We start from the raw sequence: 27,163 nt of genomic DNA, 5'->3' as shown, positions 1-27,163 counted from the left end.
ACCCCATGTAGTCCTGATTACGGATTAAATTGTCAAAGAATTTTGCCAAATAAATATCTGATTTTATATTAAAAGCAAATTAGGGAGGTCACAATATCAGAGTTTCACTACAAGATAATTGTGGCTGAAAGAATTCACCATAGATGTTGTGATATCTATAGAAAATTTGTAATTTATCTTAATTTTGGATATTGCAGGATATTGCAAAACCTGTAAAGCAAATATAGCTCTATATATTATATATATCTATATTAGCCTTTAATAGGATATAAGGTAGGAGAAATTTGATACTCAACAATATAAAAAAAAAATAAAATCAAATAATATATTTATGTGTAAATGGTCTTGCCACAGATAGATAAAAAACTATCAATCCCTTTTTCAATATCCCAGTTAAATCATGGTTAAACTTTAAATTATGTTGCACTAAACTTATAAACTAGCTTAAAATTCAGAAAAATGTAGCATAATCATCTCCTAGAACCTCAGCTTAGTCTTTAAATATACATTAAATTTATTTTACTTGCACCAAAACTCCAATTTAAGCTGTGATGCAGGATTAACTTTAAACTTGATATGTTTTAAAATGGCATCCTTTTCAAGATGAACTGAGCAAAATCAAGTTTATCAAAGAAATTAAAAGGACAGATTTAAAGTTCAGCTTAGGTCTAGCTAGCAATATTATAACATTTTGTTAATTTTATAGCTAGCTAGTAAATAATGTAGTGTTTTAACTTTTTATCTAGTTAGCAAATAATGTATGTTTTGTTACCTTTTTAGCTAACTAGCTAATAATGTGATGTTTTGTTAAATTTTTTTATCCTACGTACCATATAATGGAATGTTTATTAACTTTTCATCTAGCTAGCAAATAAAGTAACCTTTTGTTAATTTTTAGCTAGCTAGCAAACAACTTAGTTAATGGATTCTCCCACTCGCAGGTCCTGACAGCACTCAAATTTGTTTTATTTATTTATCTTTAATTTGAGTAAGTTTAATTGTGCAACAGTGCTCTTTTTACTTCAATGTATATATTTACACATTTTAAACGTTTTGTTGTCGGTTTGTTCTGCTCAGACAGAAAAATGTAGTTTTTAGTCTGTAGTTCTAATGGATATCTACAGGAAGCACTTTTTTGTGTCAAAGTGTCTTTATTCACGTCTTGTTTCCTCCTCAGACGCGTTTCACTGTGTAAACCGGGTCACGTCACGTGACAGAAACAGGAGAAACAAGTGCACGTGAGCGTGAACAACGGGTTCACTTGTTGAACATTGTCGGCGTTTGTGACTTTGTCCTCCTCAGGTAGGCTGTCCTCCTCCTCCTCCCCCCTCCTCCCTCACCTGTCCGGTGAGTCTTCAGTCGGGGGACGATGTCCAACCTGCCGGATGTTCCTGCTCTCCATAAACTTTACAAACAGGAAACAACAGGGAGGCAAAATGAATCATACCACCGGAATGTAGTTCACAGGTCTGCAGCTGCTTTAAGTGTCACGTTTCAGAAGTTTTACACGGTTTGAAGAGACGAATTTTACCACCAGAGAAGAAGAACAAGATGTTTTCTTTCCTGCGCTCAGGTGAGTCCTCGTTTATCTGACTGTAAATCTTTACAGTCCTAATATCAAATGTTCCCTTACGTGTTTCCTCATGTGTCACCTGACATACTTATAACATTAACCAGTGGCGGAAAGTAACTAAGTACATTTACTCAAGTACTGCTCTTGAATAGAATTTTACTTACCATTTTCTGCTACTTTATACTACAATTCAGAGAGACAGATTGTACTTTTTTACAATTTTTACTTTATATATATAAATAAATATATATGTATATGTGTATGTATATATATATGTATATATATATATATATATATATATATATATATATATATATAGACATATATATATATATATATATATATATATGTATATGTGTGTGTATATATGTAGGTAAGAAATAAATTATTGTGTATTATTATGAATGAAGTCATTTATTGACCTACAAGCTGTCCAGCAGTATATAAAGTGAAAAATAAGCCTCACTCTCACCAGCTTTAACATGAAAGCAATGTGCATATTAATGCATCAATGATTAAAATTCAAAAGTATAATAAACGTTATTCTGAACAGGGTCATTCTGCGTAGTGTGTAGTTTAAAGTTTTGGTACTTCAAGTGCATTTTGATGCTCAGAGTAACTCAGCTGGTTTTTAAAGGGGGTTTACAGTCACAGAGTTCATACTGAACATACAAAATTTGAAGAGTTAAAATAAGATGTTTTATAATCTAATGATATGATGATATGATATGCAAGAGTATAACAGTCACACTTAGTACTTTTACTTTTAATATTTATTTTGTTATACTTATAATAAATTTGTTTTTTAATCCCAAAAGTTTAAAAAACAAATTCTGAGCTGTCATCCAGGTGGCCCGCGGTGCCGTGATTTCTTGATATATGTGTTAAATTGAGCAAAATGTTAATGGAGTTTTGCAGAGTCACTAAACTCAAAGTCCAGTTATGTGGTATGAGAACAGCAGGGCTGGGTAATATGGATAAAATCAAATATCATGATATTTTTGTTACCGAATACCTCGATATCCGTACTAGGTGATTTGTTTTTGTATGCAGGGGTTGAGTGGGGACCCAACGACATGCTGATTATCTGTGCTATTTTTTTTCTCATGGTTTTCTGTGTGTGGAGGATTTAGTTCTGTGAGCACTGTGATCATATAAATGACTGTAATCCCAGTTTAATTACCTGTTTACTTCCAGTCAGAGACCCCCCTCCTGAGAACATCCACATCTCCTCTCTGCCTCCCAGCGTTCCCACAGATCAGGAGCCACAACAAACTGGAGAACGAGGTGGGGATGTTTGCTTTTCAGACAGTTTTTTGGTTTTGTTGGGCCTCATCACGGTTTTATGAGCTGCACGAAGAAGTCCTTCGTTCCGTCACGCTGTGTCGAACCCTTATCTGTGCAAACTGGTTATCAAGACAAATCTTGTTACCTTTGCTCTTCTGTTTCTCTTAAACCAGGACAAACTGCTGATTTTCTATATCTCTCTGTCTATGAAACACAGTCACTCGATATATTTGGAGTATAATCTTGCTAGCGGTGTGGCAGAGGATGAATCCTGATGACGTTAATGTGATTTTTTTTTAAACTCTGGAGCCGTCATTAGCAATATTTTAGTTTATGTCAAATACCTGCAAAACTACGCCTCAGCTGTACTTTGTATTTAGTGCTAATTATGAAATGTTAGCAGGCTAATAGGTTTGATTACAATAAAAAATAATACATAATAAAAAAAATCCCAGGAACACACTCAGACTTTCCAAGATTTTAGATCTACTGCAGTCATAATACACGACAAGCGGCGGTGTCTGTGCTGAGATCAGGTTGATTCAGCTTTGCAAAGTGAAGTGATGTGTTTTTTTGACAAAACACTGTAAATGTATTACTTTATAATCTCAGATAATACTCATTTTTTCACATAAATTTGTGAGTCAGAATAAAAAAGTAGAATATTTGCTTTAAAAATGTAGTGGAGTATTTAGAATTAACATACCGAAGTAAAGTACAAGTACCTGAAAATTGTCCTTAAGTGCAGTACTTGAGTAAATGTACTTAATTAGATCCCACCTAAAAAACTTATAGACAACAAACACTTCAAACACATTATATTAAGTGATAATTAGCTAATTTTAGCATGTTACCAGGCTAAACTACAACAGCATATTTTCAGAATTATATGAGAAACAACTCACTCTGACCACAGACTGTAAATAAAAAAGGATTAAACCTATTTAATACACAGCCTATCGTTCCAACTTGTTATTTGGACAACAGTAGTCACATATTGCTCCTTTAATCTTGGAAATTCTGAGGTTTTTTTTTATACCTACAGTGGACCTAATACACTGTCATACTAAACTAAGATGATTACCTGCTAAACATCAAGATTTTAGCATCTATTTACAGGTCAGTTTAAGTGTGCGGGAAAAATAATTTCAACATCTCAGACAGGAGGTTTTCTTGCACATGAGACACACATTTTAATTATTATATTTATCAGATTTGAATGTGAAAACAATTCTTTCCAATCGTCACTCTGTTCTGCTGATGAACACTAACTTTCTCTTTATAATGCAGCTGTTGTCATCAGATGTTTACCTGTCAGTGTGTGTTACTCTCAGTATTTTACTGCGGACTGTGTGTGTGTGTGTGTGTTTGCTGCGGTGTATGATTTGTTCCTGATGTCAATAGTTGTAGTCGTTTCTAAAAACAGTCACCTTGTTTGCGTTGTGTTTCAGCAGGTGACGTGGTGGAGGACAGGGCAGTGATCCAGACCACACACACTCACAGAGTCTCCGCCCCCTCCGTCTTCCTCCAGAAACAGGAGAATGATCCTGTTTCCAGCACCTACTTTGATCAGAGGATCCCGGTTCCCGAGGAGGACAGTGAGGTAATCTGTCAGTCCAAGAGAAGAAGTGTCTCATATGGATAAAACTTTACTGAAAGTATGATGATATCCTGCAGACCAAGATCAGACGGTATGAACGTGTCAGAGGTTCTTTCACACTGTTTATTTACACTATAGCTTCTCAAAGCTGCTTCCTTCTGTGTGTAGTCTTAATGCTAAGCTAAGCCATTCTTTTATTTATCATACAGACAGAGAGAGGTATCAGTCCTTTCATCTAACTCTTGCGAGGAAGCTGAATAAACACATTCGTTTAATTCTTGTCTGGTCATTTCATTAATAAACAGTTTAACTTTTTTACTATATCATGATATACAACCCCAATTCTACAAAAGTTGCAGAATTGTGTAAAACATAAATAAAATCAGGATGAATGATTTTGCAAAAACTTCAACTTGTTTCATAAAGTTGGGACAGGAGCTGCAAAAGACTGTGAAGGTCCCATTAATGCTGGAAGGTGCATGCAGGTTTTGGGGCGACATATGCTGCCATCAAGACGACGTCTTTTTTTAGAGACATCCCTGCTTATTTCAGCGAGACGATGCCAAGACACAGTGTGCACGTGTTCCAACAACGTGGCTTTGCAGTAGGGATGAACAATTAATCGAAATTTTTTATCAAAATCACAATATTGCAGGACGCGCAATATGCATTAAATGCAAAATGTGTCTCAAACTACCATTTTAAATTAAATATCATCGTGCTGCAGAAATGTCCTGGCCTGCACATCGTATTTGTACAGAGGTAAAGGGATAGTTCACCTAAAAATGAAAATTCAGTATTTATTTAATTACCCTCATACTGATTGAAGGTCAGGTTTAGTTTTTTTAGTCCACAAAACACTGCTGGAGTTTCACAGGAAAACAGTGTTGCAGAGTGGAAGTGAATGGTGACCAGTTTTTAACTTTAGGAGACTTGGATTACACTTGGATTTTGTCCGTTATTTCATTACATTTGAAATCGTCACCATTCACTTACATTGCTTGGGAGATTCTGCAACACTATTTTCCACAGAATGAGCCTATATTTGCAAACAAACAATAACATTTCTCCGTTTGAACATTAAATATCTTGTTTTTGTACTGTATTCAATTGAATATAGGTGTAAAAGGTTTTGCAAATCATTGAATTCTGTTTTTATTTACGTCCCAACTTTTTTGTTAATCAACATTTTGATATAAAATTATATATTACACAGATATTACTGTTTTGTCTTTTGTTGAACTGGTGACCATCAGCAGCAGTAACAGTCTGTGAAGTGTGACATCATGAGTCTTACAGCTCGTGTTTGTCTCTTCTGTAGCGGGGGATCAGTCTCCGTAAGCTGTGGGCCTTCACCGGGCCGGGCTTTCTCATGAGCATCGCCTACCTGGACCCAGGTAACATCGAGTCTGACCTGCAGTCTGGTGCTAAAGCTGGCTTTAAGGTAATGATTATTTTCATTATTGATCACTTTCTCATTTAATTAATTGATTGTTTGGTCCACAACGTCAGTTTTCCTTCAAACTGACTGTTTATTTTAGTTTTCACAGCCAGGTCGTACATTAATTTGCTTTAACAGTTTGTTGTTCAAATAAATCCATGTGACAAACATTCCTCTCATGAAGTTGTCAAGTAATTATAGACAAATCCGGGGATCAGTTTGTGTGTTCCGCCAACTTGCGGCGCCGCCATTGCTGCAGTGGCACGTCATGTCCGAACTTTTGGAGCAGCTGAACTGCGCAGCTTCTTCCCAACTTCCTAGACATTGTTGTCAAAAGTAATGTTACATAAAAAAATGAGTGTAAAAGCAGAAAATTCTAAACTTCCTGTGACGGCTGTCATTCACTCACACTCATACTGTAGGGAGACGCCACCGCAGCAATGTCGGCTTGTTAACTTCTGGTTCTTCGCCGGATTCGTCTATACGTTGATTTAAAACTGAGAATGATAATGCTCTTATAATAACAGCACTGACTCAATGTACTTAGTGGTCTAAAACAATTTCTCATTATGCCAGACAAACTGTTAAATTAAAAAAACAGGAAAAGAGAACAAACCACAAGGCAAAAAAGAAAACAGTCGGCTATCTCTTCAGTTGGGGAAGCTAATTCCTTGTAGAATGAAAAAGACTTGGCTTTCTCTTATGAAAAATGCTTTGAACTTCAGATGTCAGATATGGCGTTGCATCAGATAACACATGACAAACAGCTCAGGATAGTCGAGGCACGCGGAGCGCAATAGAAAGAAAAGAAAAAATAAAGTGTTTCTATACAATAAGGCTTCTTGGTGAATATCAAGATTGCCTGACATTACCCATAAAGTTTTTAATCGACTGCCAAAGTTTTACAAACAACATCGGCCTTTTGTTTAAATCATATCTGAATTGTTCCAGGTGTAACACATTGCTCAGTTCCCTGAGCCACAACTCAAAGATGAGTACAGACTTCTCTTTGGAGTATAGCTTCTTTTTCTTTTGTTAGTGCCATACTTAATAAAACTGCAGTGTTTTGTGTTTCAAATTGATTGTTTTGTCCAGAACCAAGAGATTCAGTTTATGATCATATGAGACAAAGAAAAGAAAAAAAAAAGTAAAGTAAAAGTTGCAATATCTGAAAAATTATACACTTGCATAATCTCCGGCTTGCACCCACTTCCAGCTGTGCCACTTCCATCTCACTCTGCTGTTTGTTTTGTAGTAAATCTGCAGTTACTGCAGGTGCTGCAAGTCAAAGTTTAACAAAGGTGAACTCTGATCTGGAAAACGGAAACACAGTCTTGAATTCTTTAAATGCTTTAAATGAAGTGAATGAGAAGTTGAGTGAATATTCATTAACAGAGAGTAACAGAGCCCTGAGCATTAAAGGGTAAGGTCGGTATTTTTCCACCTGGAGCCTGATTTTTCCATGATGACGGTCCAGTACGTCCACTAAAAGTCCCACTGACAGGCTCAGATTGTTGTTCTAAGTGTCTGATAACACTATGGGTAGAATTCCTGCAGCGACAGAAACTTTTTGTTAAAGGTATAACATGCAACACTTTCTCATATAAAAATAATCCCTGTCTGATCCTGTAGAAGTGTGTGATGGTGTCTGAGTCTGCAGAGAACCTGCAGCTCTCTGCATGTGTTTCCTTACTTTTCCAACCAGCCCAAATCATTGGTGTTTGATGTCCTGTTATCTTTCTGGTGCGTTTACAACAGTTCATACACATCCTACTAATTATACCTTTAAAGAGTGAAATCCTTTTTGTTTGACCAGAGACAGACAATTTATCATTCTCACCAAACACACCAGACTCCATTTACTGAAACAGTAATTTTATCTTGGTAAAACGCACCTCATTCAAACTTGACAAAAACAAAATGAAACTCACCAAGAACGTCTTTGTTCTTCTCTCCGTCGCTCCAACAATCACCGATGCTGGTTTGATTGAAATAAACCCTGTATTCACTGCGTTAGATGTGAAAATATGAGGAGAGGAGTGAGAAGAAGGTCAAAATCTCAGAGAAGCAGGGAAGAGAAACCAGAGAGCCAGAATATTTTCACATCTAACACAGTGATATTAAGGATTTATTTCTGGCCAAGAAACACAGATGGTGACTGTTGGAACAGTGGAAAGACAAATTAAGTTTTTGGTGACTTTTATTAAATTTCTGTCGAGTGTTTTTACAATGATAAAATTACTGTTTTTTTAAATGGAGTCTGGTGGCTTTGGTAAGAGAAACAACTGTTGTTGTTTAAAGAGAAAACTCTTCAACAAAAAGTTCCATCTCTTTAGGGATCCTTTCTAAAATGTTGTCAAACACTTACAATAACAATCTGAGCCTGTCAGTGGTAAAAAAAAACTTATCTGTTCACAATTGCCCTTTAGGGTTATACTGCAGCCCTTTCTGCCAACTGACGGCTGCAGTAATTTGCTCAGTTGTCTCCATTACAGATTTTTGGTATTACAGAAACATGTTGCATTAACTGCATCTCCTGTCCTATATTAGAGTAGGACTTTTTAGCTTTTACAGAACATCCTACCTAAAGAATATCCTGATGCTGGTTCCACACTGCAGGCATTTGGACTAATTTTGCTCAGATTCAGTCCTCCTGAGAACTTGAGAGGAAATGTGAGATGTACCTCGGTCAGTACCGATGTTCGGCCCAGATTATCTGGCAATGTGACAGGTTTACAGATCCGATCTTAAACCCCACAAACTGCTCCTAGACTCATCTGGGGCATCCCGATAATTTTCATATTTGTTTGATATTTTCAAACTAAAATCTGGATGATCTGGATCAGGTGGGTGTTCAGCTGGATTGAGATGCAGCTTCATGGCCAGTCTGGGTCGGCTCGCCTCGATCGCACCATCTCTCTCTGACTCCTCAGCCAGCAGACCTGCAAAATAATGACAATAATGAATTACAAAATACAAGAGAATTCAAGGTGCTTCAGTGTAAAACATGACCAGTTAGATATCTGCATCACGTTTACAGTTCATTTATTGTATTACTTTGTGCAGACATTAAAGTAAATAAACTATTTACACTTGAAGCTGCTTTGGTGCTCTCTCAAATTATTGAGCGCCTTCATGCTTTCACTTCTTGAAACAGGAGATGTGTCTCCTCGCTTACAGATTTTTTTCTCTTTGTGCTCCTGGTGCTCACCCATGAATTCATCAGGACACTTGTGCACAGCTGATAGGTGTATCCCACTGTGGGACAGGGCAGGATGTCCGTACGTTGCTGCTGCAAAGACGGATTTAGACACATCTTGAATGAATTAAATCCATTGCACGTTGCACTTTCAACTTGCAATTTAGATCAGCGTTAGATAGGGCTCTGATTATCAATCCAACGTTGTCAGTCTTTTTGAGTTTTTGAGTTACACATCCTGCTGAAAAATTAAGATTCTCACTTTAGAGTTTAACAGAAGAAAACTGCACCACACAATGTTTTCTGTTGAGATATAAATATGATATTGATGCGTCCTCCAGCTCAACAGACAAACAGGGAGACACACGTGGGTGAAAGCCTAACCTCCCTGGCAGCATGATATAAGAGCAAAACTACACTTCCTTTTTTCATTTTTAGATTTTCCATAAAAAAAAACAAACTAAGAAGTATGTTGCAAAAGTGGAAGTGGATGCAGATGGTTTGGCTTCAGTACAGGTCCTGGAAGAGTTTGAGTTTGTGAAATGATCACAAACAAAAGCAGCGTCTGTGATTGTAAGTCGCCCTTTGTGAACCTGCGAAGAATCTCTGTGTGAAATATTCATGTTGGTGAATGTGAGGAGGAGATTTGTGTTTACAGCAAAAAGTTTGGGAACGTGTAAAGAACATTTTGCACAAATTATATCAACGGTCAGGTTTTCACAAACACTCAATAAGCCGTTTCATTTTTAAATCACAGTTTTTGTGTGAAGACGATTTGTGTCCAGGTAGTTTTTGTGCAGATCTGTCGACATCTCTTCTTCTTCACCCACTTTTGAGTTTGCAAACAACAAAACTGCACCTTACCAGACTGTTCTCGCTGTTCTATTATTTATCCTTACTCACTTATTCATTTTATGCACATTACTGATATTTATTTATCAAAAATCCCATTTTGTTGTGTTGTAATTTAGTTGAACCACCATTTGCTGTGCAGTGATAATAAATGACCTTGATTCTTGATTCTTCTTGATTCACAGACTTGAATTTATTATCTCAGCCAGTTTTTTCACAAGTTTAAAGAATGATTCGTCTCTCATTTGAGCTCATAATAAGGCAGATGATGCCTCTGTCTGTTGTTGTCCTCGTCAGTTGCTCTGGGTGCTGCTGGGAGCCACCATCATCGGTCTGCTGCTGCAGCGGCTGGCGGCTCGGCTGGGCGTGGTCACCGGGATGCACCTGGCTGAAGTCTGCAACCGCCAGTACCACACGGTGAGAGATCATCTCTGCTGCTGATGACGTCACTTTTGCATGAATAATCCGCAGCAAAATAAACATGTCTTAAGTTGTTTCCATTCTTAGAACCTTTAAATGTCTCCTTTCTGGAGAGCTCGAGGACTAAATCTACAAAGTAACCTATTTTTAACTGAGAGCATAGAAATGTTTCTTTTGAAATAGTTTTGTTTACAGACTTTTGTATAAATTGCCGGTTTGTACTTCCTTGAAAACACTTGAATGTTAATGTTTTCAAGGTTTGAAAAGTACTTTGATTTTGGATAAAATTCTTGAAACTACTTGAAATTGTAATCACATTACTTTAATAATAAATTGCTGCCTGATAAATAATCAATTACTAACATTTTTAATTGTGGATGTGCGCAATTAGTCGACTGCACGATTAAAAATGACCACTTTCGCTAGTTGGGAACAGAAATACTAGTCGGTTAAACTGTTTATCAATATTTTATTCATGCACAATGCCAATTAATGTTAAGTGTTTCCTCTAAGGTGTTATGCAGCCGCCTGCCACTAGTCACGGCTGCAGCCGCATCAGACAGCAGCCCCTCTCGCCCCGGTGGCCCTCCGAACGCCAGATGTTGTTATCAGCAAAGTCGGACAGTTGACAGCTCATAAAATTAGGCAGTGCTTTGATATAGAAAATAAAAAAATAAGGTTAAATGTAGGCTGTGACAGAATAAACTGCTATCACTCGACTAGAGCAACATGTGACCACATTCAGCACGGACACGGACATTAACCTGCAAGTGTTAGTCACACTGTGTAGCAGGCTGGCAGCTAACGTCAGCTCCAGGTAAAGGATGTTGTTTAGTCCCACGCGATTTTGGTCTGAAAAGGGGAAACTTTTAGTGAGTTGTTGTCATGTTTTTTAGGTTGATGTGTAATGTTTTTATTGCACAGTGCCACACGCATCATTTAAAATACAATTTGGTGATTGTAGACTGTGATTAACGGCTTCAAATGGCTTGTAATATACACAGTATTTTTTTGGACAGTATTTAACATTATCAGTTAATAAATTGTGTTCAGTTTTAGCTGCTTTCTGAGTGTTTTCTTACTGTTAAACTAGCTGACTAGTCAATTAAAATTTACATTTAATGGACAGGGAAATTAGTCACCGGGAACATCCCTATTTTCAACTATTGGTTAAGGAAAGTGCACAAAGTGATGTGTCACCCGTCTGTAGAATTATATCATAAAACATAATTTTGGTCGATAAGCGCACAGTAACATTTGATTTAATGCAATGAAGAGGTGCAGGTCAAGCTTGAAAATGCTTGAAAAGGGCTTGGATTTGACTCTGGAAAAGGTGTAGGAAATTGTGATTTCAGCTGACGTGCAAATCTGATTTTGAGGACCTCAGAACAGACGAAGTCTTGGGGACCTCCTGTGATTTCTGGCGCCTCCGTAAGGAGGGCCCAGACCCCAGGTTGGGAACCAGTGATCTACAGCACCTGCTGACACTGTCACTCTCTCTTCCCAAATAACAGAGTTCCAGTAAGTTTGTTTGAGCTGCAGTGGAGAAATGATCTAATCCAGAGGTTGTGAGCAGGAGCGGTCCCGGTTCACTGTAACTGCCTCGTTGCATAACGAGCACTGAGCTCTGTTGTTACAGTCGCTGTAATCCTCAGATTATATGATCCAAAAATGTAACTGTGAGCTGTGAGAATAATTAACAACTGTGAGAAAATCTGTTTAAATGCACAGTTTTTGTACTTTAGTTCTCTTTCTTTTTGTTCTCTTTAATGAGTCTGTTTCTGCTCGACACATTTAAAGAGGCTGCGATGTGTGTGAGAGAAATCTGCAGGGAGATGCATGAATGTAACAGTCCATTAAAGGGATAGTTAGTATTTTTTCAAGAGGGATTTAATGAGTTATTTATCAACAGTCAGTCACCTGCGGTAGATGGCAGTCGACGCGCACCTAGTTTGGAGAAGCAGCAGGAGAACTGGTGTAGGAATGTTCTGCTGTGGACAGGATCAGCAGCAACATGTATTTTAGGCACCTAAACAAATCAATATCAGTGTATTTAGAATATTTTCACCACTTTACTTTGCTGTCAGACAGACTTTTCTGGTGGGAAACTGCTGTTAAACAAGCCGAATATGACTCTCTGCAAACCAGCCAAACTTCAAAGGTAAAATTAGTAATTTTACCTCACAAAACACAGGAGTTTCTGGTCTGTCACTGCCTTCATCTGTTAGTTTGTTTGTGTTATTGTGTGACTTTGGTGCTTTACTGCAGTGATTCCCAAACTTTTTCCCTCCTCAAGTTGTGATTCTAGTTGACATGATGTGCAAATCTGATTTTGAGGATTTAAGAGCAGAGACAAAGTCTTGGCGACCCCCTGTGATTTCTGGTGCCTGCCTACGGGAGGTTAGGGTTATGGTTAGTAACTTGGGACTTGAAGGTTAAGACTTAAGACTTGAGACTTGCACACGTGTGACTTACTCCCACCTCTTCCCTCTGCAAATTACAAAGAGGCAAATTCAACCACAGTGCTTTTTAAATCCTGTTATTTCTAAATACATGTTTGTTTGCTTTTAAAATACAAATGATCATCGTTCACCTTTACTTCCATAATGCAGCATCATGTTGTAATTTTTTATGTGTGTGTATGTGTGACCGTTAACACGTGTGTCGTGCGTCCAGGTGCCTCGTATCATCCTGTGGTTGATGGTGGAGTTGGCGATCATCGGCTCAGACATGCAGGAGGTCATCGGCTGTGCCATCGCCTTCAACCTGCTCTCGTCTGGCAGGTGGAGTGAACAGACACGACATACGTTTAATTTAATTCATGCTGGACAGTGGTGGAGAAAATATTTAGATCGTTCACTTATACTACACTGTAAAAATACTCTGTTAATAAGTGAGTGTCCTGCATTGAAAATATTACTTAAAGCCGCTACAGGAAGTTTTTTACTAGGATATGAAACGGATATTAAGGTGGAAACATTAACTTTTTTCCACAGGGGACTCCAAAATCAGCAAAATATGAAAGTTCCTTCTAGTAACTTTAAAAGTATAAAAGTAAAAGTAGTTAAGTGCAATCAGGAAAATGTACTTTTAAGTGTTAAAGGTGAAAATACTGCAACTGTTATCTCTTCTATATATGATATAACTGTATGATAATGAATCATGCTTTAATGTAAAAAAAAAGAAAACAGGATTTTACTGCTGTAGTTCATTTGAACATTTTTTTTATTGGGCTGCAATTAATGATTTTTTCATTATGAATTAATTTGCTGATTATTTTTTTTATTAAAGGGAAAATTCACCAGTTTTCATGTAGCTGTTCAGTCAGGTTGTTGAAGATAAATTTAGTCAGTTGAAGCAATAAATTCCTCAGTGTTTTTTCACAAAAAAAAAAAAAAGCTGAGTTCTCCTGCTCAGCTGTGCCGGCAGTGCCTACATGTCCCAGAATGCATTTCATTCATGCCCATGTTGCCACGTTAGCACCACGCTAGCCTCTAGCTGTTAGTTTGTCGGCCAAATCATATTGTTAGGTGACAAAAACTACTCATCTAGCATGGCCCCCTGACTACCTGGAGACTAGAAATCCAAGCTGAAATACTCTGTGACATCACTGTGACATCACTGGATGCAGGAAGAAGAACAAATTTTGGAGCAGAAGAACTCAATTGTGTCAATGTGTTGAGATTTTACCATCAACACTGCATGAAAAGTGATGAATTTTCACTTTAATTTAGCGATTGTTTGGTTTGTGAAAACCTCAGCATTATTACAAATATATTAAAATAATTCAAAGGAAATGCAGCAAATCGTCACATTTGTGAAGCTGGAAACACGAAACGTTTCACAAGAAAAATGATCAAACCATTATCAAAGTAGTTACCAATTAATTTTCTGTCAGCTGCAGTTTAATTTGTAACAGTTTGATGATCAGTGCTTTAAAATCGACACTTTACTTCTGTGGTGTTGATTCTGTGTGTGTGTGTGTGTGTGTGTGTGTGTGTGTGTGTGTGTGTGTGTGTGTGTCTCTCTCCTGACAGGATCCCCCTGTGGGGCGGCGTCCTCATCACCATCATCGACACGTTTGTCTTCCTCTTCTTAGACAAGTACGGTAGGTTGTCTTCTCCTCGGGAGTTTTACATCATCTTCAAATTACGGTGAAATCTGTCACTAAAACGACAATAAATAAATAAATAAATGAAGCATCCTTGTTTGTTTCTCTGCAGGTCTGAGGAAGCTGGAAGCCTTCTTCGGTTTGCTCATCACCATCATGGCCCTCACTTTTGGATACGAGGTACAAACATTTACATTTCTTTGTACATGAGTGACTGAGTGTAAAACGGGTTTCTCCCTCCGTCCTTCCTTATTCATCTTTAACTTAACCGTCACCGGTGTTGATTAATTCAGTACAGAAGAGTATCAGGGTATCGAGGGCCAAGTCAAAGAAAAAAGAAATGAGAAGAGAAGAGGAGATAATTGTTTGTTTGTTTTTTTCAGTTTGCATTTCAAGAGAGACAAAATAATGAGAATATCTTTGCATTTGTTCATTAGCAGCTATTTCAGTTTGCACAAATACTTTCGCCTCTTCCAAACTCCTTCTTAACAGACCAAGTTTTTTTGTGTGTGTGTGTTTTTACAACTTTTTTGTTTTGGTACGTCTTTTATATTGTTTTTCGTCTTATGTTTTTCTTGTCTCATTACTCTTTTTCGTCTTGTTATGTCTTTTGTTATTTTTTGTCTTATGTTTTTTCATCTTGTTGTGTCTTTCACGTAATTTTTTGTCTCGTTGCGTCTTTTTTGTCTTGTGTTTTTGTCATCTTGTTACATCCTTCATGTTGTTTTTCATCTTCTACATTGTTTTCATATTTACATCTGTTTGAGCATGATAGGGTTAGGATGGATACACCAACAGCTCGTCTTTATCTTTGTTATTGTTCCATCTATTTAGGTTGAAATCAGTCTTGATGTTGAGCAAAATAAAAATAATCAATAATTCCTCTCAAATGCATCTAGGTATCAAATGATTTTTGAAAATATTTATGTTAAAATGTGGGAAGTACAAGTAAAAAGTTGTCAGAAAAATCAGTACTCAAGTGAAGTACAGATGCCTGACAACAACTGAAGTACAGTAACTAAGTATGTGTACTTAGTTACTTCCCACCTGTGGTTTTCTTGTGTTGTTTTGGGTTTATTTTGTCCTGCGTTGTGTTGTTTCTGCATCATAACTGTGTCCCCTGCGTCCTCTCTGTCAGTATGTGACGGTGAGTCCAGACCAAGGCGAGGTGCTGAAGGGGATGTTCGTGCCGTACTGTGCGGGCTGCGGGCCCGTTCAGCTGGGTCAGGCCGTCGGCATCGTGGGAGCCGTCATCATGCCTCACAACATTTACCTCCACTCTGCTCTCGTCAAGGTGCGAACACCTGCCGACAGATACGACACTCCTCCCGTTTTTAATCAGCTGTGTGATCACTGAACGTCTGAATGTTCTCTCAGTCTCGAGAAGTCGATCGCTCGAACAAGAAGGAAGTGAAAGAAGCCAACAAGTACTTCTTCATCGAGGCGACCATCGCCCTGTTTGTCTCTTTCCTCATCAACGTGTTTGTGGTGTCTGTTTTCGCCGAGGCTTTCTACGGACGCACGAACAAAGAGGTGGTGAGTATCTCTGCAGATGCTCTTTTAACTTAACAACAGAAGTGGGTGTTTTAGTCTTTGGCTGCTGTGCTACAGATGTGTTTTTCTTTTAGCACACTGTCTGCAATCAAACAGGAAGTCCTCATTCAGATCTGTTCCCTGTGGACAATGAAACTCTGCAGGTGGACATTTACAGAGGGGTACGTTTATTTTATTTTATTTTATTTTTTTATATGTACTTGCCCATTTAAGGATTAAATGGTGTTAGTGTGGGGAAATTTTGGCTGCACTTTCTCTGATCGGTGACAAAAGCTACCACCGAACATCACCTGCCTCCACATCAGCCAAATTAGCCGGGTTTCAACCAGTAGAGGGCGTCATGATGTATGTTTGTAAAACAATACGCAGAATCCAAATACTTTGTACTAAAATGTCATCAATCAGTCAACCCTGCTAACTGAAAAAAAGTGGTTTGGAGGTTTGGTTACTCTTTAAATGTGATATATTGGATTGTATGAAACAGGGATAATTGTTTAAACTATGTTTTGAGGCCTGTACTCAACAGTCCCTCTGCGTTGCAGGGTGTGGTTCTGGGCTGCTTCTTCGGCCCTGCGGCTCTCTACATCTGGGCTGTGGGGATCCTCGCAGCCGGACAGAGCTCCACCATGACGGGGACGTACTCCGGTCAGTTTGTCATGGAGGTCAGTGGAGGAAGGAGGACTCAGCCGTGAACAAAACACACACACAAAACACACACACACACACGCACGCCACTTAGACAAACAGTGGAAATGTCAGCAGAGGTCAAGGACGTATTCAGATCCTTTACTTAAAGCTACGAAAAGGAGCTTTTGTTTGTTGTGTTGATTTTGGCGGCCACTGTGAACAAAAGATCTGCTGTTTCAACCACAAAATATAACATCAAAAACACAATTATCTACATAAAATTCTTCTCTAGCTTCTTTTCAGCTCATTAATGCAGTTCACTACAGACTCTTCAGTCTGCATGAAGAAAATTGTTTCATCTGATTTCAACGAGAATCCGATCTGTTGCAACTTATGTTTGAAAAATTTTGTAAATGGGTAATAAATCCTGTGAAGTGCATCTATAAACATTATTTGGATGTCTATTATAAAGATACAGATGATGCTCAGAAAACTTTACAGTTGCTAAATAAAGAGTTTATAAAGAACATATAAACATTATTTGACGGTTTTGTTAAAAGTAAAATAACAATTAACTACTTTAAGTTGAATTAACTATTTGTAATTTTTCACACTGACAAACAAAACAGCAGAACCAAACAAACAAACACTGGACTCAACCATGTATAAAAAGCAAAAAAAACAAAACAAACATCAATAAACAATTATTACTTAATCTGCTGATTATTTTCTAGTTAAATCAATTTATTTTTTGGTTTGTAAAAATTCTGACAATAGTGAGAAATGCCGTCACTGATGTTTGTTTGGTTTGTCGACAGTCCAAACCTCAAAATTATTACAATTATTAAAATTATTTGAAGGAAAAGCAGAACATTTTCACATCTGAGAAACTGGAACCAGAAAATATTTTTAATTATTAACTAATTGTTTTCAGCTACACTTGTTTAAATTGTTGCGTAGTTTAATTTACATGAAAAAAAAAGTGCAGCTGTAACTAAAGCTGTCAGATAAATGTGGTAAAGTAAAGAGTTTATATAATATTTATATATTTTTATATAAAGAATAGACTCCAGTAAAGTACAAGTACTTCAGATTTGTACTTAAAGGTGTAATATGCAACATTTTCTTCTCACACCCACTGGAGGTGTTTGCTGGTGTCTTTATCTGCAGCGCTCTGCCTATAATTCCCTTTTTTTCATTATTTGTTTTGTGCTCAGGACATTTTACCATCTAAAAATGTTTGTATTTAATGTCCTGCCATCTTTCCTACTGCTTCTACCTTTAAGTACAGTATTTGAATAAATGTATTTTAATTTTATTTTAGTTAAATTTCACTGCTGACTGTGATCCATGTTCTTCACCTTCATCACAATCACACATCATGAGTTTTACACTAAAATATTCTGAGTAGAATCAGGTTTTATTTCCTGTATGTGAGCGAGGTCATTACATGCAGCTCTTTGCTTCACTGAAGACGTGCGGCGTCCTTGTCACAGACTGACGTGTTCTCCCGCCCTCAGGGTTTCCTGAACCTGCGCTGGTCGCGTTTTGCGCGAGTGTTGTTGACCCGCTCCCTCGCCATCACTCCCACCCTGCTGGTCGCCATCTTCCAGGACATCCAGCACCTGACAGGCATGAACGACTTCCTCAACGTGCTGCAGAGCATGCAGGTCAGGCGGCGGCGACAGACGGTTCACTGCGGCTCCATCCGACCGTTCGCTGACATCTCTCCTCCTCTGCCTGTTTTATCACCTCTTAAATCACCTTTATATTACTGCACCTCGACTGTGGAGGGTTTTTCAATTCATTCTTATATCCTGCAGGACAAAAGGAGCACATTAATATAGAGGCCCAATCATTATTGATTAATCTGAGGATTATTTTCACAATTAATAAAATGTCTAAAAACTGTAAAATGCTCATCACAGTTTCCCAGAACACAAAGTGACGTCTTCAAACAGCTTCTTTTCAGGGTGACATGGCTTTTAAATAATACATAATGCATAAAAATTATATTTTTAGGTTATTCCATGATATATATCTCGATGTACGCATTTTCTCTAAATTAAACACCATAAATGATCATGTGAGGCTGCGCAAAGTCACAGTATTTTTAATGAAATAATATTGTAGGAATATTAACACATTTAGATTTTTGATAAATAAACCTGTAATTGTGGATTTAATGACTAAATAGGAAAAGGCAAATAATAGAACAGCGTTCAGAAAATTACTTCACTTAACTCTCATGTCAGGTTTAAAATCAGGAAAATAGAACATTTATGACATATAACGGTATTTAACCTTTGGGATGATATCTAATCTAATATCTTGATATTAATGTAATATAAAAAATATTCTCTAGTCCTTCTTTTATCCTATGGTAGTCTGAACAAACTATTTACCTTTTAAACTTTTATATTTTAACAAATACTTTGTGTACAGAGGAAGAATTATCTTTTCTGCCTGGATTTGAAATATCTTCTCATATCTGGTATCTCAGTAAATTTTATAAACTGCATTGCAGTAAAAACACATCTTTAATCTTTTTCCTCTCCGTCACAGTTGCCGTTTGCCCTCATTCCCATCCTCACTTTCACCAGTTTGCCGTCTTTGATGGATGAGTTTGCTAATGGGCTGTAAGTTAAACTGGATCATAAGACACTGAGACTTTTGATAATCCAGAATATTTGCTCCTTTAAACAAACTTAATTCTCTCTTTTTTTTTTCCTCCTGCAGACTGTTTAAGATCGGAGGAGGGCTGGTCATCCTGATCGTGTGTGCCATCAACATGTACTTCGTCGTGGTCTACGTGTCGGCGCTGCACAGCGTGTGGCTCTACGTGCTGGCGGCGTTCCTCTCGATAGCATACCTGTCATTTGTGGGATATTTGGTAGGTAACATCACGCCGCAGCACAGATTCTACTGTGGTTCAACTTTGTTCCACTGTGAACATGAAAAACATGAAATGTCCTCCACGAACTCCTTCAAATCCACAGGCAGTTAATAGAATAATATTAATAATATCTAATAATAATAAGCACAATACTGAATTTTACTTGTATAACACCTTTCAAAACATGGTTACAAAATGCTTCACAACAGCAGAATAAAAACAGAATCTAATTAAATATATACATGCACAGCAAGGAATTTAAAAAGAGATTTAAAAAAAGGACAAAGATGTGGCGTGCATGATCTCCTCCAGCAGGTCGTTCCAGAGCATCGGGGTCCTGATAGTAAAAGCCCTGTAGTTCTTTGGTTAATCTGGATCTTGGGATCTCTAAAATGGACCAACTGGAGAATCTCAGGCTCAACATGAGTTGACCAGTCGCTGATATACTCAAGATCCAGTCCCGTCCGCGCCTTAAAGGAGAAGTGTGTGATTTCCAGTGGCATCTAACGTTCAAACCTTAGATTGCAACTAAGAGGATTTACCCCGACACCACCCCTCTCTCACCATGAGTACGGTGGCCATCAACGGACAAAATGGCGAGCGAAAGCTTTCTCACAACAAACTACAATTATGTGTGTAGGATGAATTACCTGTCCAGCAGAAAACAGGCAACCTCGGCGTCACTGTGAAAACGTTTGTCCTCCATCAGCGGTTTCCATCGTGTAAACACTATGCCGATGTTGATTCGTGTTTTTGCCGTTTCCTGTCATGTTTGCGTTTACTTTCTTCGCGTCTCTGCTTCTTGGATGACGGGGATTCACTGTCCGCTGCTTTTTGTTCTGGTACAGTGTTTGTATGATCCTCCATTTGTCAAAACTGTGCCAGTCAAGGTTCACAACGCTAAATGGTCTGCCAGCAATCACCCGCGTCTATCCTCCCCGTCTACTTCCGTGTTTATGCTGCGGCGTCTACGTAAGGTCGCCATGGCCTTCCCAAGACAGTTTGTCCGCTCTGCGCTGCCGTAGACGGCGCAGGATGATGATCTCCGTAAGGCGACCCGACAGTATGTAACTATAAGTGGCTATTTCTAAAGTAACGGGAACATATAGATTATTGGTTTACGTTGATTGATAATAATAATAACATACTTATATATAATATATCTCATTTATGTACATAAATTCCTGTAATTATTGACTGACTGTTTTCACAAGATGATTGAAATTTAGATTATTAATACTGATCCTCAAGATTTCTGTCAGCTGGAGATGGAGAAAAGCTGGGGGGCCGAGGACGGACCCCTGAGGTTCCCCATGACACAAAGGTTCTACAGAAGATCTGCAACAACTAATAACAAAACTAAAAGTCCTGTTTTGTAGATATGAATAAAACCAGGCAGCACCAAACAGAACCAGAGATGCCAACCCATTTTTACGATGCTCGATTAAAATTAAATGGTTAAGTTTGTTAAATTTATTGATATCAGGGATTGTACATTAAAGGGACCGTTCTTTGAGCACCACAATCTGAGCGCCATTTAGTCCTGTTATATTTGAGAGAGGACAGACATCTCTACAGCTGGTTTCTCCAAAACTCTGCAACTCATAGCACCATTTTATTTTAGAGAAACGTGGACACCTTTTATAATATATTTTTCTCTGCTCACTAGTAATTTCTGTCCCCTTCACTTTTATAGTTAAATGTTTCTGAGCAGATTCGACAGAGCTGACGTCAACATTTAAAGACAGAGGAGGTTGGACCGTTACAAGGTTTAATAGCAGAATAATTAAAGAGTGAAAATCTCCTCAAAATATGGCTTTGACCTTGACAGCGTTGCTGAGTAGAAAGTTTATCGGTGAATATGTGATCGTCGTCTGATACAGAAATCAATAGACTGACTGTTAATCTGTGCGTCTGTGTGTGTCTGTGCTGCAGGCGTGGTTGTGTCTGATCGCTCTGGGAGTTTCCTGCCTGGATCCGTCCACCAGGAGAGGGAACGACACGACCGTCCTGATCGAGCCGCAGCCGGAGTTTGACACCTGAATCAGACGTGTGTCCGAGTGAGCGTTTCATTTCAGAGGTGCAGCTGTGAGAAGCCTGACTGACCTTTTTATTTTTTGTTTTTTATTTAACGTGCTCATTATACAGAACAAGAGGTTAACTCTGCTGAGAGGTTTACAGGCGTGAATGAAGTTTTTATAAGTGAATTTCACAGACTGACACAAAAACAGTCAGTGTTCCTGCAGGGAAACCAAGTTAGACTTAAAACTTTTTTTAAAACCACAAAGAATCCAATTTAATATCTGTTTCTATGGATGTCACAGTTATCAAATGTTAGTTGGTGATCATGCAAATAATTGCGATTAACGATTTAAATGTCCTTTTCTGCTCGTTTTATGCTCCGTTGTTGGCACCAAACGGTCTTCATCTCACTTCAGAAAGCAAGAAGTTTGTTCTCAGGGTCGTTTTCCACCTGGTTCTTGAACTGATCCTCAGAACCTCGGTGTTTTCTGGTGAACCGGCCCAAATTTTCCACCAGTTTTTGAGAGGAACCACTGTAATGAAGGATGTCACCAACAGAGGGCGCTGCACGACACGCCACAACCTGTAGAACATGACCTGACACGCCTGTTTTGGTTCCCAGTGAAAACCTGCTGTGTTTTGGTTCCATTTCCAGCTTTTCGGGTTTCTTTTTGCTTGAAATGCTCAGAATGGTTCAAAGTTACCTGCTTTAACTGGAACAGGGTGGGTTTCATGTTGGTGTGAAAGCTTTAACAAAAGAACCTGCACAGTTTTTGTAAAGTCTAGACAGCCAAGATCTTTTTTTCTGTTTTTTCTTGACATTTGAACCTTGAACTCAGGTGGACATAAATGTCTCAGGTGCGTTTCCAGCAGCTGAGATGAGGCAGAATATTACACAGTATGCTGTCCAAATGTGTCTCAACTTTTAACTGGATTTACAGAAAATCTCCAAAAGATAATCCAGATGAATTCACGTTTAAATCCACTAACAATATACAAATATTAGAAGCTGAGTGCCTTTAAACCTCTGCAGAACAGGGTTCCTACACAGTAAAGTGTGGAAAGTAAGCAATTTGGTTTTTCCAGGTCCTGCTAAGTTTGGAAAAAAGAAAAGAGAACATGAAAAATGTTTGTGTTGCGGCACTATTGCCCCTATTCTGTTTTCAAAAACATAATATTCAGGATTTCTGGAAATAAACTGATTGAGTGCAGGAAATGTTAAAGTAACAGGCGATTATCATGTGAGTAACATGCCGGTTCTGCTTCAGCCTCACACTGTCATTTTACAGTTTAAAATTACACTTTTGTATTTTTCAACCAGTTTACCAATTCTGCAAACTGATGTCAGATGTTCTTAATCACATTTTAATGATTCTTAGTCAGAAGGAAGAGTCAAGGTTTTACCTTATTACAGACTGTGCGCGCTGAAACACACAAGAAGACGATTCTGCTTTACAATAATTGTACACACTGCATGTTCACAGTCAATAATTAGGATCCATGGATGTGACGGAGGAGTGACATTAAAATGTCACCAAATTTGGGATTTTACGGCCAAAACGTTTCTCTGGGGGAGTTTGACCCCACACAACAGTCGCTGTGGGTGAATGCAACTTTTTTTCACGGGCAGGTTTGATAATCCCAAATAAAAAGTCTAATTGGCTGAAGATTCAGAAAAGAAAAATCTACTGAGCAGTCTGGAAAAGTTTGTAATTTTGAAATGAAAAAAATGTGCAGGAACCCTGACAGAAGAAGAAGAGGACTCTCAGCAACTTTAAAAAATGGGTGAATATATTTTAAAACATCAAACTCTCAGTTATTAAACGTTAAATTTTTAATTAAATGTAGACGTCGGCTCTGTGAGGTGGAAGATCTAACGGAGCTGACGTCTTACAGAGTCGACAAAATGTTAATATTTTTCATTTCACAGCAGGGTCGTAGTGAGTTCTCTAAATGTTAATCAAAATACACATTTTTAAACCATGATTCTTATTTATCTTTGATTTAGAAGGGCTAAAGAGTCGACATCTTATGGTTGAGACACATCTGATAGAAATATTATTTAATGAATTTGTCTGAAAAAATAGAAAGTTTACCAGTGTTTGAGCTCTATTTTAAACCAGGAAGTGAGACAGGGGTCCTTAGGATATAGTTAACCCTTTTTATACTTGATTAAATCATGTTTTGTGAATACGTGACAGAGTTGATGGAAATCTAGGACACATTTTCATGAAAAATCATTTTTAAAACAAAGATGATATAATAGCACATTTTTACACCTGTGTTATCAGTAGATATTGTTAGTTTTTGATTTTGAAGGTGCTTTTTTAAATTGTGTGATGCTGTGAATTCTTGTCTGGGACAAGAGTGTTTTCTGACAAAGAGCAAGTTTAGAGATTAAAGAAAAAAATAATTAAAGCAAACCAAAACATTTTAGAAGATGCTTATATTTATACAATAATATACGAAAATTCTTAGTGAAGACGAGTGTTTGTATTAATAATTTTTAAAGTTTTTCTTTGTTGGGACAAATTTGTCCCAATTCTCAAGAATTGTTGAGGGATGACTGCAGGTGCTTCACAAACACAATGAGATTTCTGATAAATAAATTGATGTTTATTTGTGTGTATAATAAGTTAGTGGCTAAATGTAAATAATAGTCTGGTATGTTTGGAAAAATTACTTCACTTTACTGTAATGCAACCTTTAAACCCAGGAAAGACAACACTTTAGACACATCATGATATAACGATATCTAAAATCTGGAAGTTTGAGTCTGAAAAAACCTTATAACGGGCCAACCTCTTATTGATTACATTTTTTATTAAATATAGATGTCAACTCCAAAACAGTAACACAGTAATTTTTGATAAATAATCATCAGTAATTTATTAATGAATTTATAAAATTACATCACTTTTACTTTCATGCAGCCTTTAAAACCAGGAAAAGACAACACTTAATGACATATCAGAGTATATAATGATATCTAAAATCTAAGATATCTCGTCTCATGTCATGATATCGATATGATATATTTAAATATTACCCAGCTCTCCCTCTGAGGCCTGTTTTTGCAGGTTATCCGCTCTCTCTCTCGCTGCAGTTCCTCTTAAGGCCACAGGGAGGCAGCGCAGCCCACAGAGGAAACTCCTCAGATACAGTAAACGTCTCACCACCAGAGCAACACAGCACAACACGTTTAAATGCCACAGTGTGTTACATCATGTTTTATGCGTTGTTACGGCTGCACAGAAACGCCGTCGTCGTTTGAAACAGGCTGAGCAGCAGCTGACTGAAGTATCTGAGTGTGTACGTATGCTCACATGTGGCTGACGGGCCTGTGGCGGCGGCGGCGGCGGCGGTGGTGGTGGTGGTGGTGTGTCTCAAGAGTTGCAACTATTGTGTAACTGCAAGCGAGCACTGCTGGTTTCAGTGTTGCTCGAATTCCAGTCCTGAAGTGCTTCAGCCTTTCTGCGAGGCGAGGAGAGGCGGATGGACAGGTTTTTCTTTGCATTGTGGCAGGGAACTTTTTTTTTCTCTCTCTCTCTCCCTGTCATGGAGGGAGAGTTATGTAAGAGGGGAGAGTCTTCCCACCGCCCCTCTCTGTTTTTGTTTTTCTCAATGAGCCAATGTCTCCCTGCCTAGGCCTCACAGCCTGTCCAGTAGGCCCCTTTCCTGGAAACATAGCCTAGCAGAGGCCACTCAGGGGCAGGCCTGCGAGCCGGGAGGGGAGGGGAGGGGAGGGAGAGAGGTGGTGGTGGGGTGGGGGGGTCTTCCAGCAAATCACATGATTGTAGACCCTCCAGTCCCAGCCCTTACATGAGGCTCAGATGCTGCGAGCGCATTTCAACAGCCAGTTTGTCATCAGCATGATGGGATGTAGCTGATGAGGCTGTGGACTCCCAGGTGTGAAAAGTAGAAATAGAAACACACAACGCCTGATGGACTGACTGACTCTGAGTGTGTGTCTTTGTTTGTGTGTAAGAGGTTAATGTTTGTTGCCATTACAACAAATTCTTACTCTGCAGTATAATTTAATGACGTGTTGTACAGAATATTTCTGAATCTGCTGTTGGAGGTCAGTGTCTGATCTATTTAACAGTGTTTTTATTTGTGTTTGTTTGTGTTTTTGTTACATTCACACTGCAGGAGGAAGTCACCCAAATCTGATTTTTTTTTTAAGTTTTCTTTCTCGACAATGTGAACAGCACAAGTGACATGGAATTTGAATTTTTTTAAACTAGTCCAGGGGTCTGAAACCTTTACGATCCATTTTCAGCCAACAAAAATAAAAACTATTAAATGAAGACTTTTTATTGATTTGGCATCCATATTGAGTTTATGGAGACTCAAGCAGACTTTTTTTTTTTTTTGGCAAATGTAAGAATCACTATACACTGTAAAAAAAAAAAAAAAAAAAAAAAATAGCAGAGACGACTCAAAATTTCAAGGCAACGTCCTGCAATAGATTTGAGGTTTGAGCCCAACTCAAACTTTTATTTTGAAATAAACTTTATAAAGTTTTGCTGACCTATAATCTTTAGTTGAGATAATTTACTTTTCTTCTTCAGATAAATCTTTGAGGATAAAATAAATATATCTAAAATAATAATAAATCTAAAAGAAAATCTAAATAATAAAAATAATCTAAAATTAAATAAAATAATATTTTAAAAAAATCTAAAATAATAACCAGATCTTTGAGGATAAAATAAATATATCTAAATTAATGATAAATAAATCTAAAATAATCAAAATAATTAAAATAATCTAAAATAAAAATAAAATATTTAAAAAATAATCTAAAATAATAAATAAATCTTCAAGGATCTTTGAGTTTTAGAAACCCCAAAAAATTGTATTTCAAAATTTGGTCGCAGTGAACCTGATTATTTTGGTGCCTGAAAATTAAATAGTTTTAATTGAAAATATTAAAATTGTATCCATCATTCATCTTCACTTGAATCACTTGAATTGTTTAAAAACATTTTTGGGAGGTTTCTAAAACTCAAAAAGAATAAATAAAAAAAAAAGACCAGTAGTTGGTAAAACTTTTTCAAAACTTGAGTTTGACTTAGGCTCAAAACTTTTCATAGTTTTCATAGATCTGCAACAATGATAAATTAAAATGAAAATGTTAAAGAAAAAAATGTTCATTTCCATTTAATTTTTTTGTCAAAGTCAGTGGAGAGGAGCTGAAGAGCCGCAGGTTGCAGACCCCTGGACTCGTCTGTATCGTCAGACTTGTCTTATTTTTCATAGATCAGTCTGTTCCAAATTAGACCATTTCACAAAAAAAAACCTCCCCCATGTTACCACGGTAACAATCAATGCCAGCAGCTGATCAGTAGCACCCAACAACAACAAAAAACACAGGAAATCATGGCTCATAATTGTTTGCTCATTGTTTTGGAGAGAACAATCATTTCTTTGCATCTTGCACCATATTTTTAAATTTTTTTTGAACATCTGCTCCTCTCAGCTGTGGGATTATTTCTGTTTACCAGCACTGCAGTTTTATCCATATCACAATTATTTTGTTTTGTTTCATTTGTCACTAAACTTTCCAAGTAAAATG

At 37.7% G+C, this 27,163-nt stretch overlaps 1 protein-coding gene across 1 annotated transcript; it reads left to right on the top strand.

The window, feature by feature from the left end:
* Window positions 1–1,542: 1,542 nt before the first annotated feature.
* Window positions 1,543–22,480, top strand: LOC146324688 (natural resistance-associated macrophage protein 2-like). Its single transcript, XM_084720297.1, has 16 exons — window positions 1,543–1,573; window positions 2,771–2,872; window positions 4,315–4,463; window positions 5,782–5,904; window positions 10,250–10,369; window positions 13,049–13,155; window positions 14,410–14,480; window positions 14,596–14,663; window positions 15,622–15,777; window positions 15,861–16,019; window positions 16,112–16,198; window positions 16,580–16,699; window positions 18,185–18,334; window positions 19,230–19,303; window positions 19,404–19,557; window positions 21,496–22,480. The coding sequence occupies exons 1-16, from the start codon at window positions 1,552–1,554 to the stop codon at window positions 21,601–21,603; spliced, it is 1,770 nt and encodes a 589-aa protein (XP_084576423.1). The 5' UTR covers window positions 1,543–1,551; the 3' UTR covers window positions 21,604–22,480.
* Window positions 22,481–27,163: the final 4,683 nt, after the last annotated feature.

Source organism: Lutjanus erythropterus, chromosome 6 (genome assembly GCF_056507025.1).
Source record: "Lutjanus erythropterus isolate fLutEry1 chromosome 6, fLutEry1.hap2, whole genome shotgun sequence".
NCBI lineage: Eukaryota > Metazoa > Chordata > Actinopteri > Lutjaniformes > Lutjanidae > Lutjanus > Lutjanus erythropterus.
Note: the sequence above shows the minus strand (reverse complement) of the source record. Positions and strands in the feature narration are given on the sequence as shown.